At 48.3% G+C, this 19,905-nt stretch overlaps 1 protein-coding gene across 1 annotated transcript; it reads left to right on the top strand.

Moving 5' to 3' along the window:
* The first annotated feature begins 1 nt into the window (after position 1).
* NFILZ (NFIL3 like basic leucine zipper) lies at positions 2-13,754 on the top strand. Its single transcript, XM_066205408.1, has 2 exons — positions 2-41; positions 12,824-13,754. The coding sequence occupies exon 2, from the start codon at positions 12,849-12,851 to the stop codon at positions 13,752-13,754; it is 906 nt and encodes a 301-aa protein (XP_066061505.1). The 5' UTR covers positions 2-41; positions 12,824-12,848.
* The last annotated feature ends 6,151 nt before the right edge of the window (positions 13,755-19,905 follow it).

Here is a 19,905-nt window from a genome sequence, read left to right as displayed (position 1 = left end):
AGGAGCCCGGGGGGTTGCAGGGCTTGGGTGCCGTCCTCAAGGTAAGTCCTGCCCAGGTGCTGCGGGGGAATCCGTGGAACCGGGGCTTTTCCCGGGGGTGGGGGGCAAAGGAGGAAACCATTGCTGCGCTTGTCCCCACAGCCCCGGGGCTCTCCTGGGATGGGGCTGGCTCACGGCAGGAGAATCATTGCTTTTTAGACTTTTTTTTTTCATATTTTTTCTTTCTTTTAAAACATTTTTATATTTTCCCCAGTTTTTCCTTTTCATATTTTGAAGTCTTTTTTCTAATCTCATTTTTTCTTCTCTCTTTTTTCCTTCTTTTTTTTTCTCTTTCTCTTTTTCTTTTTACTTTTTCCATCTCCCTTTTCCCTTGCCCCCCCGCCGCCCCTCTTTTTATTATCTCTTTGCATTCTCTGCTTTCCCCCAGCTGTTCCTGAATTTCTGTCTCTAAGCTGGCACCCAGCACACTCCCCTCCGCTGACACCTGGATGCACAAACATTCACTGGACTGCCATGTCCAATATCCTCCTCCCGAATTCCTTTTCCCATCCTCAGATGGAAGTGTGGATATTTGTGGATTTTGTTGTATCACTCCACTTTGTTTTCCTTATTGCCAAAGTCGGACACTTTTTCTACCTCTCCTTTCTACTGTGCTTATTTGACTAGCCAGCATTCTTTTGGAGTTCAAGGAAGTTGGAGAATAAATAATTATTTTGTTGATAAAAAAGCTGCAAAAATGACATTTCTTGGGTCTTCCTAGACTAAAAAAGTCTTAACTGGGAACCCACCCAAAAGTTGGAACCTCCAGTTCTACAGGTGACAAAAGCCCTTGGTTGTAGCACAGGGAATAAAAGAGTTAATTTTTTTAAAAAAATATTTAAGTTTTATTAAATTTTGGCCATTCTAAAATTGAATTTTGCTGTGCTCTGTCTTCTCACTGGCTGGATTTCTTGGGGGTAGCCAAAGATCTGTTTGGGATAAGGGAAATACAATTCCTAACTGTCCTACGTGCCAGTTATCCCACATTAGAACCCTGATCATAATAATTATTGCAGTAATTAATTATAGGGTAACTTCCATGCCAGCAGAAGTGAAAGAACCTGCACAAAGGAGGTGGAAAATATCAATTCCTCCCATTTCTGGCATTTCTGGTTGCCAATGCAGCAGGTTTCACTTCGAAAACACTGCTTTCAAAATTCAGGCATCGTTAAGGTGCCTCAGAACTTCAGTTCTCTTATAAAGAGTCTAAACCCTCAACTGCATCCAGAAAATATTCCAATCCAATTTGAATTTTTTTTTTTTACAGTGTGCTCTTGAAAGTTAAATTCAAATGATACCGGGTTAGGAAATCAAATGTGAAGGACTTTTGGTTTTGTTTTGTTTGTGGGGTTGGGTTTTTGCTGTTGTTTTCTGCCCTTTTGGTTTTTGAGGCCGCACATTTTTCTTTAATTAAAAGGTGAGACTTCTATAATGAGGCACCTTTAGCTCACAGAGGCTTCCAGAAAAACAGCTGATATTAGGGAAATCTTACAAACTCCACGTTTTTTTTTCCTGAGCAGCTGTAAAACATCTTGGAAGCAAAACCACCAGGCCCCAGCTTTGCCCTTAGGGTCGCTGCCCTGATTTTTCCTGAGGTGGAAACCTCTAGAACACAGCCCAGTTTCTGCTGTTCACTAATTATTTCTGTCTCTCACTCTAATTAATTAATTAAGAATTGATCTTCCAGCTTGCCCTGGCTGCAGGGGTGTTTTCATGGGCAGGATTGCTTTGAGGGGGCTCTTACTGTGCCACCACATCAGTGTGGCCTCAGCAACTGGGGGTGAAGTGTCCCCTTAAATTTGGATTTTGGGGAGTTGGGGACTCGTCCCATCTCCTGCGGGTCCCTCAGACCTAAAAGACGGGGTGGGTGAAACCTCTTGGTGAATAACCTGCCCTGAGTCTGCTGAAATTGATGCCAGGCCACAGCTCCCACCTTTTCCAAAGCTGTGCAATAATTCAGGTAGTTAAAATGAGTCAGGTAAAGTGTAATTAATAACAAAAAAAAAAAACCAAAACAGGGAAGGGGTAATTAATAGCAGAAAGTCAGGTGAGGTGGGGTTAAGAGCAGATTTTGCTTTTGTGTCTTGAAAAGGAGAAGTACCTTTATTTTCTTGTGGAGTCAAGAAACTCCTCCTGCTTCCACCTTGTGCATGTTTACTCTGATCATTAATATTGCCAGAATTGGAATAGTGCAAAGATTGGAATAAGGAGTGGATGGAAGTGAGAATTCATTGATTTTTGCTTTTTTCTGTCATGGTCTGGCTGCTTATTTCTGCTGTTTGGTTGCAAGCCTGGAAGGAGTTGAGCAGCTTTAGTGGAAACACTCCAGATTTGGCTCGAGTGCAGTTTCAGACGAAAACCAAATCCTAATTTAGAGCTTTGACTTTATTTAACCAGCATTTTGAGATTGATAAAGCCTTGATAAGGACCCCGCTGCCTTGGGCACAGAGGAACCAAGATTTGGGGTTGAAATGAGCAGTTTCAGCTTTCGTGGGTTGCCAGCAGCTCTGTGTGTTACGGAAACGCAGCAGCACTGACTGTGCCTGAAAAATCTTCAGAAGTTTCATTTATTTCCTGTGATGGCAGCATGAAAGGGAAACCTCTGAGAGAAAATCTTGATATTAGCAATTAATGACTGAGAGATGTGATCAGGCTGGGCTGAGAGTGCCTTTGGCACGTGCATGAGTGGAGGAGGCCTGGCAGCCTCAGGCCAGGCTGGTGGTGATGATTTGCTTCCTTTCAAAAGGAAAAAGAAAGTTTTTAGAGGACTTCAGGTCCCGTGACAGGATTTTTGCAAAAGAACTCAAGAATGGTAGTGTTCCTGCTGGAAAATTATCAAAAAATCACAGAATCCCAAGCTGGTTTGGGTTGTAAGGGACTTTAAAGCCCATCCAGTGCCACCCCCTGCCGTGGGACACCTCCCACTATCCCAGGCTGCTCCAAGCCCTGTCCAGCCTTGGACACTTCCAGGGCTCCAGGGGCAACCACAGTTTGGAACCATAAGGAGACAATGACAAAGGTGCCATGTGCAGAAATTTGTGGTCCTTGAGATCCTCCAGGGCCAATCTGCTGAATATTCTGCACATCTCAGTGGGAATGGTCTGGAACAGGAGGGGAAGCAATGAAGGGAGTTTTATTTAGGTCCTGCAGAAACTCTTGGAAATGGGACCCTCTAGCCCTGAGTTCTGGAAGTGCTTGTGCTGGCTTAGGCACAGGAAAAGACTGGGAGAAAGAGAGGGAGAGCTGGACTTGGTTTCAGTTTGTCTCCTTAAAGCTAAATCATTTCTTAGGGCTGGAATCTGGCTGGGTTTGCAAAATCCCATGGGATCCACTGGCTGTGTGTGTCTCTGGGGCTCAGGGATAAGGTCAGGGCCTGGTTCAGTTTGGTAAATCAGGAATAATTTGCAGCTGCTGCTGTGAGGAACCACACAAGGAGCAGGAGGATGAGGGTCCTGGAAGTTTCATGAGCCGTACAAAATATTTTAGGTTGGGCATTGTGAAAGAGATTTGTGGAAAGATGAAGGAAGGAATGAGGAATAACAAATACAGGAGAAGGTTCTTTCCTGACTAGTGTTTGCTGGAGGATGGATTTGGAAAGTGAGGGGAAGTCCTTGTTTTTATAAGAATTTGTTCTGCTTTTCCTCTGGAAGCGTTGTCATGGACTTGGTGACAGTGGCACCTTTTCAGCTTCTGCAGAGCAGGGGGATTTTGTCACTTGCAAGTGATAAAAAATGACCAAAATGACTTGAGTTCCACTCTGCTTTTAAAACAGGGACTTCATGTGCCCTCAAGACCTGCTGGCCAGGGATAGTCATACCTCCAAGAGAGTAGAAATGTGGTCAATTATTTCCTGGTGGGTCTTGACTTCTGAATTAGAGTTCTTGGGAATTCCAAGTCAGAAACCCCTGACTTGTTAAGGCCGATGGCAGTTCTTGCTTGAGCCAGCATTTCTGGCCTTGTCTCAGAAAAAGCCGTTAGGCTGTGCTTAAGTTTAGATTTCAGTTTAGGCCTCCTGGATTTCAGGGCCTGCAGTGACATTCTGTGGGGAGGAAGGGACTTACCTTGGGCTGGTGGCCGCCTCTCACTTCTTCCTCCTGCCAAGGCATCACCGTAACCTGTGGGGTAACCTTCAGGCAATAATGAGCTTTATCTCTGCCTATCGATCTTCACTTTTTAAAAAAACCCTATTGTGACAGCAGTTTTGGTCACATTCAGTATGAAGCAGATGGAATTTTCCATCCCTCTGGGTAGGCAGAGAGGGGAGGAGGGCGGAAGCCGGGCTGCACTCGCCGCACATCGCTCACGGGCATCCAACTGCTCCTCCAAGGAGCTCCTTCAGCTCCTGGGCTCCTTCTCTTCTCCTCCCACCGTGAGAGCGAAGATCCAGTGCCTGGAAAAGCTTTCCTGAAGTGCCATCAAGGTAAATGCAGCCACACCCTGCAGGTTCCTGTCTGCAGCCCCAGAGCAGCTGCTGGAAATATCCCAGGAACTGCCAGGTTCATCCCTGCCCGCTGTGCTGCTGAGGGGCACAAAGGCTTTGTGTGTTCTTTCCTTTCTTATAAATGATGTCATGGATGATATCATAGATGATACTTTAAATGAGACAGGTCTGATATGGAGGGGCTGCTCCTGCAATGTGGGCCCCATGATTGTGCCCGAGTGTGATCTCAGTGAGGAGCAGTGTCAGGAGTTCTTGGCCAGGTTGGGTTTGTTGCATTAATCAGCTCAGGGGAATTCCCGCCTCTCTCAGCATCGTTTGATCTAAATGAAACAGCTCAGATAGCTCGAAGAAACGGCCAGGGGAAAAAGAATCATTATGTTATTGATGTTCTGTGTTCCTGGGGCAGGGCCCAACAAATGGTGCTGAAACTGAAGGAACAACTAAAGATGTTTGTGAAATGCTCCGTAGTGTCCAGGTTGTTTTTCTGACGTAATTGGCTTCCAAGGAGAGCTTTAGTTGTTTCAAAAAATAAGCAGAAATTATATGAAAGTACCGAGATCTGAATTGTTTTGAGTTTTCATAGGATCACAGAATGATGGAATGATTTGGGCTGGAAGGGACCTTAAATTCCATCTCATTCCAGTGCCACCCTGCCATGGGCAGGGACACCTCCCACTGTCCCAGGCTGCTCCAAGCCCTGTCCAACCTGGCCTGGGACACTGCCAGGGATCCAGGGGCAGCCACAGCTGCTCTGGGCACCCTGTGCCGGGGCCTCTCCACCCTCACAGCCAACAATTCCTTCCCAATACCCCATCCAGCCCTGCCCTATGGCAGTGGGAAGCCATTCCCTGTGTCCTGTCCCTCCATCTCTTGGAAATATTATCTCTCCATCTTTCTTGGAGCTCCGTCAGGTCCTGGAAGGCCACAATTAGTTTACCTTCTCTTCTCCAGGCTGAACATTCCCAGTTCTCTCAGCCTTTCCTCCCAGTGCTACTTCAGCCCTCTGATCATCCTGGTGCCTCCTCTGGGCTCACTCCAGCAGCTCCAACGTCCATCCCACCTTCAGGACTCCAGAGCTGGTTTCAGTTTTTGGCTGAAATACTCGAATCTCTGGTTCCACTATTTCTAAACTGTCCCAGAGTCAATACTATCCATCCAAATGATGAAATAAAACAGGGGAAGAAAAAGGATTTCTCTGAAGCTCTTTCCCAGAGCAAAGAAAACACCCCACATTTATGAATATCTTGCATTGAACCAGGGTGGGACAGGTCATATTTCTCGGGCGCAGTAGCAGCTGAAGTGGTGCAAACACTGTGAAAACTGCATTATTTTCTGATTCTGTGATCATTCAGCAGCTCTCACTGAGGCATTTGCAGACCAAGAAATGCAAAGCTTGGCCACTTGTAAAAGTTCAGCAGCACCTCAGGACTTTTCAGGGTTTTGCAGCACATTTCCAGCCTTATGGTTTGTCACAGACCCGCAGGCAAATTTAGAGGTCAGGTTGTTCCAACCTGAGCAATACCTGAGCTGCTTTTGAGGCTTCTGGCCCCGCACAGAGCAGCCTCAGAGCTGTGGGCTTGGACCACAGGGCCTGGGGAAGCAGGGAAGCAGCTGCTTTAGTAACTCAGAGTGGGCTCCCAGGCTTTGAACTCTCCTACCTCAAAACCAAAAAGACAAAATTAATTCTACCGAGCTTCCAATAAACCACCTGTTGTGATTAGCCTGCTGGAGACAGTGATTTAATAGCCTAGAGCTTAAAATTTTAGCACACCAGGAAGTTCATCGTGTCCTTTGGACCTGGAGTCTGTAGAGGAAATGGTGATTTTGGGGAGTTCAGCATCCATGGTTGCAATAGTAATAGTAATATTAATAACAATAGTAATAGTAATGAATAGTAATTGTAATCTGCTCCAGAGAATCCTTCTGGGATCTTGAAATCTGAATTTCCAAGAAAGGAATGCAAAGCTTGAGTGATTTTAGAAAAGCTGAAGGTGAAAATGCCTAATTTTGAAAACGAAAGGCCCTGCAATCCATTGCCAGACCTGCAGCAATGTTTTACACTTGGAGCCAACAATCATTTGGTGTTTTCAAAACAGACATGCACCAAACCGGGGCTTTGGCACACTGGGGTTGTGTCAGAGTCCATTTTGGCTTGAGTTTGAGTTTAAAGCTTTCAGGCCTCTGGCAGTGGCTGCCACAGGTCACTGGGTTCTGCTGTTTGCTCCTTTTGTGCCTCCTTTCATCACCAGACCACGTTATTTCCCACTGAGACGTAAGAAGTGAGTAATAGCTGTTCCTCAACAGCTCCTGTTAACCACTGTGCAGTGTGAATGTCAAATACTCAGGAATATGAGTAATTAGAGTGGAGCCCTTTTATCTTAAACAGGCTGGGAGGTTTAGAGAGCACCCTGAGATACCACCAAACCACAGGGTTAATTTTTTTTTCTTACTGCTCAAGTGAAGAAGAAGCAGCAGCAGCAGCAGCAGGGATCAAGGCTTGTTTGCTGCTTGCAGTGTTTGTACAGCACAGTGTCCCCGGGAGAAGTTTGCAGAGGTTTTCTGATGTAAATCAGCACCTGGGCCTCACTTTATCACCGTAAGTTCTCATATCACTGAATAATATCAGAGTTATCTCATTTTATCACAGCAAATTCTCAATAACTCCTGTGGGTTTGATATTGACGTGCTGGAGTGGCTTGAGATTAAGGGCTGAATTTTGATTTAGTTTAGGAGGAGATAATTTAAAAGACAAAAAATAGACATCTGTCAAGCTCTTTTATATTGACGTGTAACACGGGCAACTTGGCTCAAACTGTTCGATTTAAACTTCCAGATTCTGACCCCAGTTTAATAAAGGTAAATTCCATGGTGTTCCCATTGATTGGTGCTTATATATCTGGGTGATGAAGCCAGTGGGATCAGGAAACTGGGAATGAAAATTTGATCCAAAGATTGTCTGTGGGGCAGTGAATTTCATAATGGAATTGGGTGTTCTATGGAAAACAATTGGAAGTTTCCTTCCCTTTGCTTGTTAAAAATCGACCATTTTCGCTTCAGAGGTAAGACCAGAAATCTCCAGCACAGGGAAGTTCTGCCAAGTCACTCTGTGCCCTTTGATATTACATCGACTGTCCTATTTAATTAAAATATATGTAGACTTATGCTTGGATTTTCATTTTTGACGTTTCAGTGATGAATGCTCCTTTTGGCTGTGCTTTTAAATGGGACTTCACCAAATTTTTATTGATTGTTGTAGATATATTTTTTTTTAATCTAAAGATAAACAGGTGCAAAGATTTAAGAAAAAATTTGCAGCTTAGAGAAGCCATCGAGAGACGCAGCAAAATTTAGAGTCACACATTAAAAACGGAGGAAACTGATAATAATAAAATACAGATGCGATACTACAGGGATTGAATTTTGTATTTAATCCACGTCATCCTTTGTAATCCCAAGGTAAGACCATGACTGTGGTTCAGTTTGTATATCAGTAACCACTTGCTGCTGAACAAGGCCTGATCTTTGTCCTTTTTTGATGACTACATTTTCCTGAGGCTAAGAACTCCAAATTTTAGTTGTGCGGCATGAAGATTCCCTTTGTTTCTTTGAAATCCACTCCGTGATAATGCCAGTTCATTTTCTTTACGCCTGAGAAATAATGAGTTAAAATTTCTGTTCGGAGAAACTGTTCTGGTTGCCCTTTGCAGGATTTATTTTAATTTTACCGCAGCCTTGAAACAAAAAGAATAATCTGATGGTCGAGGAGTTGCCTTGGAGCAAAGGGAGATTCAGCAGCTGATTTCAGGGTGGTTTGATTGTGTATCAGCTCAGGGCTCAGCACTGAATCAGTTCCGCTGAGATATCGAGTTTTTCCTGGAGGCTTTTGCACACTCTTGTGGAAAGTCCAACTCATCAGAGTCCCCTCTGATCTGTGGCTCAGGGGGGCAGATAAGGGGAAGGAGGGGAGATAGAGCTGAGCCAAATCTCTGAAGCTGAGCCCTGCAAGGGCCTTCTTTTAGCGGGAGGAAAAGTTTTTACCAAAAATGAGGATCTTTTGAGCAGGGTGGTGGAGAGCAAACGCAAACCCCTGGGTACAGCACGTCCTCACCCTCACATTAAACCAAGGCACTGCACATTTGGCCCTTCCCCGCTGATCAGAGGCATTGTACAAGTGATTAGGATGGGTTTTACTGCTTATCTTAAACTATTTAACAATCTTTATATAAAAACCGTGCCTTGCTTTTGGCCTGCTCAGAGGTAAAACTCAAAGGGCTGCTCTCTAGAGAAGCAGAGCTTCTGAGACATGCTCTGTCTGAATAGAACCAGCAGATTTAGTGCAAATAAAGAGGTGAAAACCAAAGAAACAGCACCATTTAACAAACGTTTTGGTGCTTTCTGTTTGGGGAGCAGATAACACACAGCTCGGCCTACATTCGGGTAAGACACTGGTAAATAAATGTCTTTTATTATTCCAGCTGCAGGAACAACAGACACCAAAGCACTTTAGAAACTCCTGGTTGCATAACTCACCAGACCAAAGTGCTCGAATGCCAGTGTTAATATTAATGTTTCCCCCGGGCCCTGTGAGATGGGCTTCGTGTCACTTCGTGCTCTGCGCTGCTGCAGGCCGCGCTGGCGAAGAGCCCCGAGACACTCGTGTGGGCACAGGTGTGACTCTGTGGGCTGCAGATAAATATATGTTAAAAATAACAGGTAGAGGTGAGACTCTGTGGCCTAAACCTTGATGCTTTCACACACTGGCCCGGCTCAGGCTTCACTCCTTGACCTTAAAAGGCCAGATTCCACCTCTGATAAGAGCTTCTTCCTCTGCCTCCCACTTCACACCCAGCCTCTTTGTCCAGGCCTTCCCCACCTCCGAGGAAGTGGAAATGTTTGATTAGTCCCTTTTCCTCTGGGTTCAACGCTCACTTCTCGCTATTTCACTTCCATGTGCTTCGAGTGTTGAGTTCTGAAGGAAATTCCCGCCTTGGCGCCATCACTTGGAGCGTGAGGGGTTGGATTCATGTGGGAGAAGTTCAACAGAATCAGTTTTCAGGAAGATTCACTGCTCAGGTTCTGTCTCACAAGTGCCTAGTTTGGGTCCCTTTCCCCCCTGTGCTTCCCAGGGTGACTGAACGGGGAATATTGGGAACAGTAATCCTGAAACTTCCCATAGGATCCCCCTGGGATGGGCACCAGGAGCAAGGGAAGGACAGGGAGAGAACAACCTGCTCTGCACACTGTGGGTGAGGAGTTTACCCAGTGAAAAACCACCTGTAGGTTTTTGACTCATTCAACAACAACTCACGTCACCTCCAAACCTGAAACATTCCTGCTAAGTGATTAAGCCCTGAAAACACTGCATTTCTGCCTCTTCACACTGTGAGAAACCAGAAATCCACTTGCTGAAATTCTCCTTTTGATGCTTTCAGGTCAGCAGTAATTTTGATCGAAAGCTGGAGGAATTACCCCAAAGTTATTCATGCTAAAGGACATTCTTTGTTTTGGTTTATAATCACCTTCAGAACTTTTGTGTACTCTTTGAGATCTCCAGGGCTTAGTGATAAATTAAAATAAATGCATTCCAAATGTATTAAATTACAAAATCCCACTGATTTGTGCAGAGAGTACTTTGGTGGGACTTGTCCTGTTTAAGCCTGGACAAAACTCTGGTCGTACTGGGCAAACTGAGAGAGGGAATAGATGTGGCTTGGTCTGGTTTGCAGGTCTGAGTTGTGCAGAGGTCACAGGTGATGACAATGAACCGGTACTGAAGGTTTCCAAATCTGCATAAATAAATTTTATCTACAAGCAGTAGAACACTGAATCAAAGGCCTTGAACAGCATTTCAGGCTCAGTGCTCACCCTTCTGCTGTGCAATATTTGTGTAACTCTGTGTGTGTATGAACGAGCTCATTTAATCCATCCTCCTTGTTTGATCCTCAAAATCCTCCAGATATCTTTCCTGCTTCATTTGTTGGGTGCTTGGGATACCTTAAATAGAGATCTGATTTTCTGAAATACCTTTAAATGGACACTGAGTAGGTTTTGATGGGATATGGGGAAGGAATTGTTCCCTGTGAGGGTGGGGAGGCCCTGGCACAGGGTGCCCAGAGCAGCTGTGGCTGCCCCTGGATCCCTGGAAGTGTCCAAGGCCAGGCTGGACAGGGCTTGGAATGACCTGGGATAGTGGAAGGTGTCCCTGTCCATGGCAGGGCGTGGCACAGAATGATCCTTAAGGTCCCTTCCAATCCAAACCATTCCGGGATTCTGGGATTTTATGATACTGTGCTTCCAAAATTTTGTCCTCTCTGTGATTCATGAGTTGTGTCCTGGAGGAATAACAGGTGACTCTTGGAAAATCAGACCATTCAAACGTGGTCTTTCACATGAAGCTCAGAAAGTGAAGAACCCTGGAAATTTTTCAACCTCCAGACACAAATTACAGCCGGACAATGTTTAGGAATTATTTCCCACAAAACGAGCCCTTTTGAGTTGTGTTGATGTGGGATGATGAAGATGAGAGGAAAGCCTGAACATGGTCCATGATTATTTCTGTTTCTGTGTCTCCTTCACCGAGGTCTGTGCTCAGCTGGTCCCTGCCCAGAGTGAGTTCTGGAATGATTTGGAATTACATCTTTGTCTTTTGCTTGAGGGTGGTTCTCAGCCACAGAGAAAAGAGTGACTCGTGTTGCTCGCACAATAAATTGATTCAGCAGGAAGGTTGGAATTACTCATGTGCATTATTACCCGTGTGGATTCTCAGAAAGCTCACATGCCACATTTTCACAAACTTGTGCAACCCTGACTCTGCAGGAGTTTGATCTCTCACTTCACCTCAATATCTTGATTTCATTTCATTCCTAAATAGCTTTTTGAAAAATCCTGGCTAAAAACTGAACAATACTTGGCTTTTGGATGTCATGGTGGGTTTACTGCCTCTCAATTTGGGCAGTGTTGAGACTGAAATATTTTTTCTTGAGGGTAAGAAGTGATGGAGTTTTCAGCTGAAAGCATTAGCCAGTCCTTTTCCCCCCAGCAGAGTGAGCAGCCCTGCCAGGAACCTCGGGGCTGTTGTCCCCATGACTCAGAAAAGCCCTTGTCACTTATAGGAACAGCTGCTGGGATTATTCCATCTCCAAGGGGAACCACGAGCACATTTAAGTGCTGATAAAGTGTCCTGGAACCAGCACACACTGAGGGGGACACCTTGGTCACTGTTTGTTGGTGTTGATGGGTCACAACAGTGTCAGACAGGAGATGAAGTGAAGGATCTTTTCCAAAGGCTCTGGGGATTGAAACGTGGCCAGTATCAAAACTCCAGTGCCTCAGTTGCTCATTGAAGTGAAACAATTATGCTTTTCTTTACCATTTTAGAGCAATTCTGGAGAGATGGTGGCTTTTCAGGCTCAGTGCTGGCTGGTTCCTCTGGCCCAGCTTCCTGTTGGAAGGGACGTGGTCCTGAGCAGGGAAGAATTTCTGAGTGAGAACTGTCACAACACCTCAGGGAGATTATTCACTACATCTTGTAGTGACAGGACAAGAGAAAATGGCTTCAAACTGACACTGAGTGGGTTTGGGTTGGATATTAGGAAAAAATCCTTCTCTGTGAGGGTGGAGAGGCCCTGGCACAGGGTGTCCAGAGCAGCTGTGGCTGCCCCTGGATCCCTGGCAGTGCCCAAGGCCAGGCTAGATGGGACTTGGAGCGTCCTGGGATGCTGGAATGTGTCCCTTGCTGTGCGTCCCCCATGGCAGGGGGTGGAATGGGATGAGCTTTGAGGTCCCTCTCAACCCAAACCATTCCATGACAGCAAAGATGTTTTGTAACCCTGCTTCAGCTCCTACCCACAGTACGTGACTGAGGTAAATCAGTTCTTCACCCTGTGCCTTCCTTATCTCCCAAACAAGACTAATGACTCTTATTTCCTTTGTAAGGCAGCTTGAGATGAGTGGGAGATCACTACTAATTTTTATCACCTTGATTGAAGTTACTTAGATAAAGTGTGACTGTTCACTGAGTCGGTGAACCGTGTGGGGTGGAACTCTGCTCAGTCATGCACGGCTTTTGGATATCCTGGGGTGGACCTTGCAGATGTTGGTGAGATGTGATTGATTGATTGATTGATTGATTGATGTGCTGATACATCAGAACCTGAATATTTTGAATCCAAATCTTTTGAAAAGGTGGCTCCAAAATGACAGGAATAAGCCGGAGAAACTGTCCCGATTTTCCACATGTGTCTAACAGAGAGAAAAAACAACCCCATTCTGTTATTAACTCACTCAATGGCACTAATCAACAGCACCATTAGAGGCAAATAATGAGTGTTCTCATTCCAACAGAACCCCAGCTGCCTTCTCCACCACCATGGAGAACTTCCTGGCCCCTCGGAGCGAGCTGGTGCTGCAGCAGGGCCGGGCCCAGCTGCTCCTGGGCAAGGCGGGCGGGCACTCCCGGCGGAAGAGGGAATTCATGCCCGACGACAAGAAGGACACCATGTACTGGGAGAAGAGGCGCAAGAACAACGAGGCCGCCAAGCGCTCGCGGGAGAAGCGGCGCCTCAACGACGTGGCCATGGAGAGCCAGCTGGCAGCGCTGAGCCGCGAGAACGCCGTGCTCAGGACCGAGCTGCTCTCCCTCAAGCTGCGCTTCGGGCTCCTCAGCCCCGAGCCCGGCCCCTACCAGGGCCACCCCCTCGGGCTCTATCTCAGGGGGCACCGGGCGGCCTCACCCCTGCTGGGCGTGGAGCCCTTTGCTGGTGACTCCTGCTGCCCTGCCCGGAAGAGTTTTGTGCCCAAGGTGCTGGAACCGGCTGGGTTTCCTTGCAAAACCTTCAAGCCCTGCGCAAACATCCTCAGCTGCGACTCCAAACCCATTCGCGTGGACGCACCTGGCCTCCAGCAACCCAAAAGGTTTGAGGAATCCTTCAGCCCCAAAAAGTTTGATGCATCCTTCAGCCCCACAGTTTGCTCTCCATTCCTCAGCTACCCGTGCCCAGACAAACACCCCTTCCCCTGCCCTTGGCTGAGCAGCGCCTGCTTCTTGTGCCCATCCCCTGGCACTGCTGAGGCCAGGAAGGAGAGCAGCACTGCGGTGTCAGATGAAGATGATGAGCAACAAGTGCCCAAAACTTCTCCTGTGCCCTCCTGCAGCCTGCCCTGCCCCTCAGAAGAGCAGCTGAAGGGCCGGAACTTTGCTGCCCTCCCACACAAGCTCCGCATCAAGAGCAAAGCCCTGGGCAGTCTGGAGGAGTCTGGGCTGGACTCACACTGAGGCAGCACAAGAACGGCTGCTGTGGGGCCAAAGTGAGACATTTCAAGGACACGAAGGGTTTGGAAGGACGAGGTGAGAGGGAAATGTCTTTTTCTCCAAAGATGGATGTAAATTTCCCTGCTCTGTGTAGATGCTGAGGGAGTTTCTGGGGCTCTTTCACTACAGCACAACTGCAGCTGGCCAGGACCCTGCGGTCACCCCCCGGTCTCACTCTGCCACCACAGCAAGCTCAAACTGGAGGTGTGAAGGGGCAGGAAGAGGCCAAGACAGTGGGGATGGTCCCCACACTATGTGACGCCACTACAGCTGGCAGGGTATCAACCACTGTAGTGATCTTTGCTTCTTCACTGCCTTCGTCCTCACCAACAGGCCTGAAGTCAGAATTCCCTGACACGAGAAAATGTTGATGGAACCAGTTTCAGACCCCTCAGCTGTGTGGAGAAAATAAAAAGGGGTTGTGACTCTGGGAGTGTGGATCTACACTGGCGTGAAATGAAAGCAGGATGACCTCCTGCACTTTACTCCAGTTTACCATAATTTATCTCCAGAGAGAACGAACTCTTTCTTTGTGACCAGACATGCTGTGGTCCAGAAGATAATTTCATTTATCTTTGCAACTGTTATTATGGAAGACTATTATTTTATTATTATTGTTATTGAAATGCAAAAAAATATTTTAGTTTCGCTTCTTTCTTTAAAAAAGGCATTTTCAAACCCCATCTTTGTGTATTTGGGAACTCTTTATCAAACGACCACAAGCTGCACATGGTGTTTGTATTCCTGCATGTGCTGGGACCCAGTCCCTGTCCATCCTGCCTTCTGCCTGCTTTTCCTTTGGGAAAGCCTCAGGGAGAACAGCCTCCTGCAGGGCTCTGGAGCCTGCTTGGAGCTGTTCCTCAGTTTACAAGCCAAAGAGAATTCTCAGGGATGCACTCCAGGTACAGCTGTAACTTCCTCTCCTCAGATCGTTCCTGCTTTGTCTCTTTTCCCAAGAAAAGGATGATCCTGCAGTTCTGAGGTTGCTGTGTCAGCCCCAAACATTTTTTTATGTGTTGGACAAGACCAGCCCAATCTGATGATTCCACTGGCCACGATCTCATGGAAGAAGATCTCAAAGTGAAAAGGCAACTTTGAGCTGTTCTCCTCTTTCCCAACCACACATTTTCAGTCCATGTCCCATGTCCCAAAAGACAGAAGAGCTGCAGGGCCTGCCCAGCCCTGCTGGGAACCAGAGCTGACAGTGGATCTCAACAGCCCGGCCCAGATCCCTGGGAGCCTCCAGCTCATCAGTCCCAGCTCAGGGGATTCTCCTATTTGTGTGTCTGTCCCTCTGCCCCTTCAGGTGAGACCCCACCTGCAGAGCTGCCCCAGCCCTGGGCCCAGCACAGGAAGGAGCTGGAGCTGCTGGAGCCAGGCCAGAGGAGGCACCGGGACGAGCAGAGGGATGGAGCAGCTCTGTTGGGAGGAAAGGCTGGGAGAAATGGGAATGTTCACCTGGAGAAGAAAACCTCTGGGATGAACTCATTGTGGCCTTCCAGTGCCTGAAGGAGCTGACAGGAAACATGAAAAGAGACAATTCATTCATGAGGACAAGGGAGAATGACTTCCACTGCCAGAGGGCAGGGATAGATGGGATATTGGGAAGGAATTGTTGGCTGTGAGGGTGGGGAGGCCCTGGCACAGGGTGCCCAGAGCAGCTGTGGCTGTCCCCAGACCCCTGGCAGTGTCCAAGGCCAAGCTGGAGGGAGCTTGGAGCAGCCTGGGACAGTGGCAGGTGTCCCTGTCCATGGCAGGGTGGCTCTGGATGAGCTTTGAGGTCCCTTCCAACCCCAACCATCCCATGATCCATGAAAACTTCAGGCTCTGGAGAATAACGAGAATTGTCAAGAGTGTTTTGCTAGGAATCATTTCATAGGCAATAAAGGAATGCAGCAATAATAGGACCATGCAAAAGGACAGCCCTTGCTGCCTGACAGAGGGTGGAACAATCCCTCCAACTGGTTTGGACAAGAGGGCCTGAGTGGGATCTGAACCGGGGAGGGACCAACATGTGCCCAATAAAACTCTGCTTGCAGGAGCTGCAAAATGTGTCTTGGTTTGACTGTTGGGACTGGATCTTCATCTTTCCCCCTCAGGAACAGCCAGCATGATAAATCCATCCTGTGAGAACAAGTGGGAACAAGCAGGGAGCTGTGGGCACCGGCCTCCCCATTCCTCTGTCCATAAAGGTGTTTTCCTTCTGTCAGTGCCTCTGTTCCCACAGCAGGACCCCAGCTCCCAGCACAGACCCTCCAGCACTGAGGTGTGGGGCTCTGTCCCAGCTCACCACTGTTTCTAGGGACACCCCGCAAGGATCAGCCCCTGGACTGGCCCTGCCCCTGTTCTGGGCCAGGATCAGTGTAGGGAAATGAGCAGAGCTTCCTGGCACAGCTGCCAGGGCACCAGGGGGGCTGCCCTGTACCCTGGCACGGGGGGAAACCAGAGCTGCAGCCGCTGCTCAGGTGTGAAACGCAAGGCAGTGATGCTCTGCCGATTAAAGGAAACCACGCGTGGCTCCATTTCCTGTCCCATTCCCGCTGTCCCCTCTTCCCCTCACAAGTGGCAGGGACAGCCCACGGCAAGGAGACAGCACAGAAACAACTTCACTGTAAAAAATCACCTCCCTCCTATTCCTGCTGTTCCCAATTCCCTGTGGAATCAGCTGTTTTTCCCACTGGGCAGGGCTGGGCTGGCTCTGTGTGCTTGCAAAGAATTCGATATGTAGTGAGGGCATGGAAGGGAGCTCAGTTTAATCTGTCACATGGATTTTTGATTCATGGGTTGCCTCCAGGACCTGCTGTCCATCCTAACCCTGCTGCACCCCCTAATCCTGCTCTCCATCCTAATCCTGCTGTCCCTCCTAATCCTGCTGTACCCCCTAATCCTGCTGTCCATCCTAATCCTGCTGTCCATCCTAACCCCGCTGCACCTCCTAATCCTGCTATCCCTCCTAAATCTCCTGTCCCTCCCACCCCTCCTGCCTGTGGCCCAGTGATTCAACCCCAAGAGATTTAACCCTGCAGGTGCCAAAGGTGATTTCATGTGGGGTGTTGAGAACACTGAAGAAATGAAGAACATTTCCTGTTTGCTGTGTCCCTGTTCTCGCACAAGCCAGGGGCCAAACCCTGTTTGGAGTCGGGGCTGGTGGCACTGGGAGCTCCTGGGTGTCTGTGGAGGGCACGGGAGGGTGGGACAGCAGCAGGAAAAGCAGCAGGAGATGGGGACAGGGTGTGCAGGGAGCCAGCCCTGGTCCCACACCTGCCTCACCTCACACCTGCTCCCACACCTGCTCCCCCTCTTTCCCCTGCTCCAGGTTTTCCTTTCCTCCCCTCCAGGGTCACTCACCTGGGGGTGATGGAGGTAGAGAGGGTTCTTCTCCTCCTTCCACACCTTCACTCCTCCTTTGCTGCTCTGTCCTAGAAAATTTCCTGTGTGGGGAATATCCATCCATCCATCCATCCATCCATCCATCCATCCATCATCCATCCATCCATCCATCCATCCATCCATCCATCCATCCTCCATCCATCCATCCTCCATCCATCCTCCATCCATCCTCCATCCATCCATCCATCCTCCATCCATCCATCCATCCATCCATCCATCCATCCATCCATCATCCATCCATCCATCCATCATCCATCCATCCATCCATCCATCCATCCATCCCTGTCCATTATCCCAAGTTCCACATTCAGTAACACTCTCAGAAAAGAGCCATTTTTGTACCAATTTTGAGACTGGGCTGGAAGTGAGCTGAGTTGTTCCTGCCTCTGCTTAGGCTTAGTTAATTCTTTAATTAGTCTTCATTCCAAAGTGATTTCAGGCAGTTTTCAAGCTGATTTATTACTGGGCTGCACATTAGAGAATAAAAAATCCTCTGTGTGTCCTAAGAGGGGGAGACAAGGAGATATTTCCTGCTTGTACCTCTTTGGAGAACTCTTCCAGTATTCTTTATCTGTCTGCCAGGACAGGGAGGTTTTGCCTTTGAGCTGGCAGGAAGTACCTGAGAGGGACACACCGCAGGGCACCTAAATATACATCAAGGGAGCCCTGGAGAATGTGAGCAGGGGAAAATTGCTCAGTGCTTTCCATGCCTCAGAATGAGCTGGCACCCAGGGAAAGTGGGCAGAGGCTTTGCAAAATCTTCAGGATGGATTTTTTTTCATGCAGCTCGTGACTAAACCCTGCAGCAAGGGACCACAGGGGTCAAAAAACAAGGAGAGCATTTCAGGGAGGGTGAATCTGCCAGGAGGAATTGGAGACTGAGCTGGGGGAGTCCCTGGCTTGGGGCAGCTGGGGGTGGGTGATGCTGCTGCTGCTGCTCTCCCTGGGGTTTGCTGAGCACCCCCAGCTTTGGGGACAAGCCTGGATGGAGCCAAAGCCTCATCCAAATGCTTCTCCATGCCCGTGCCTCAGAAGGGGAATTTCTCTGTTGCCAAACACAGTGAACTTCAAAAAAACCCCAACAAATCCCACCCATTTCATGCCCTGTGTGTCACACACTGCAGAGCTGGGCAGAGAGTACAGAGCCCTCCCCTCAGAGCATGAGTTAATGCTGACCTTTAGCTTGGGCTCAGTCCCCAAACTGAATCATTGCTGAGGCACGAAAAATCAGCAATGACTTCTGGAAAGAGGTGCTACCTTCACAGCGCCCTGCTCACACACTGGGGGGCCCCTGGGAGGGCAATGCTGATTCAAAAACCAGTTTTAAATTTAATTTTAGTTGTATTTCTAGCATTATAAAATAATCAGAAGGGAAATTTCCAAACCATACAGTACGAGCAGCATTAACCACCTGAAAATGAGCTGGTCCCTGCACTGCATGCTGGTCCCCTCTCACTCAGGAGACTCAGGTCAAGCTGAATTTCCCCATTCCCATCCCACAGAATCCTTTCCATTTAATGTTTCATCACACCTAGAAGGATTTCTAGAGAAGTGGGTTGGTCCTTTTGAGGAAGAGAAAATAATCATCGTGTCCTGGGTTGGTGTTTGGCCCATCAAATCCCTGGGGAGCTGGGCAGGGTCAGGCCTGACCTGCAGCTCAGGGGGAGCTGGTGGGGATCCCTGCAGGGCAGAGGGTTGGGGTTTTCCAGCCAGGAAGGTTGCGGTGGGAAGGGGCTGGTTGGGCAGCAGTGGGGAGGAAATGCAGCATCACTTCTCTGACTTCTTGGTGATGCTCTGACCCTGGGGTGAGTCACAGCCTCTGGACCGGGGCTTAGGCCGGGCTTTGCTGTTTCCTACCCAGAGATCGTGAGGTGTTTGGCCGAGTACTGACCACAGGCAGCTTCTCTGCCCCTTATCTCCTGCTGGCCTTATCAGATGCACCAGCGCTGCTCCTGCTCTGCTGGACCTGTCCTTTCCTGCTGAGCCTCGTCCTTATCTTTAGATCTGGGGGCCTGCTTCACATTCTCCCTGTTTGTAAATCCCCTCCTTTGCACATCTCCTGCAAACTGATCCCACTTCCCCGCCTGGTTCAGTCACCCTGGGGCTGTTCAGGCACTGTCTGGGCAAACTTGGAAAAGTGTTTGGAAAACCTGGGGTTTGGAGGGGATTTTAAGGGTATTTGGAGGGGGGTTTAAGGGTATTTGGAGGGGGTTTTAAAGGTAGTGGAGGTTTTTCATGAAACACCTGGGATTTTCATGCTCACCCACATCCCTGTTGTTGGAAGGGACAGAACCTGAGGGTCAGCACCTCAGGAGCTGCTGGGTGCAGAGGAAATTGCACAGGACAATGTTTTGGTGCCTTCCAGGGCTGGAGATGTGCACGACCGTGGAATTCTTGGCCTGATCTATCCAATGATAAATCAGGATGATAAGCCTCAAAATGTCTGTGAGGTCCATCTGTCCTTCCACAGCAGGGTCAGGCTGGGACAGGGCTGGGGAAATGGTCTGGAGGCACCCCCTGACCATCCCCTGGGGTGACCTCAGCCTCCTGTGTCCCCTCAACTGCAGCTCTATCCTTTGGCTTGCAAAAGGACAAAGCAGATTTTGCAATTTGGTGCAAAAAGCTGAGAGTTGCTGCCTAAATTCCTTGTTCCCCCAAAAAATCCTTGTCCGTGTGCAGCAATTCACAGCAAGGTGTTGGGATGAAGGGATTGTTTGGGATATTT

The sequence above is a fragment of the Chamaea fasciata genome, unplaced genomic scaffold (genome assembly GCF_029207755.1).
Source record: "Chamaea fasciata isolate MVZ Bird 193981 ecotype frontalis unplaced genomic scaffold, bChaFas1.0.hap1 SCAF_28, whole genome shotgun sequence".
Classification (NCBI taxonomy): Eukaryota; Metazoa; Chordata; class Aves; order Passeriformes; family Sylviidae; genus Chamaea; species Chamaea fasciata.
The sequence above is the reverse complement of the archived record's forward strand: the minus strand, read 5'-3'. Positions and strand labels throughout refer to the sequence as shown.

What these genes read in the sequence shown, in the direction of transcription:
- NFILZ (XM_066205408.1), top strand. Translation starts at nt 12,849, where the DNA reads ATGGAGAACTTCCTGGCCCCTCGGAGCGAGCTGGTGCTGCAGCAGGGC.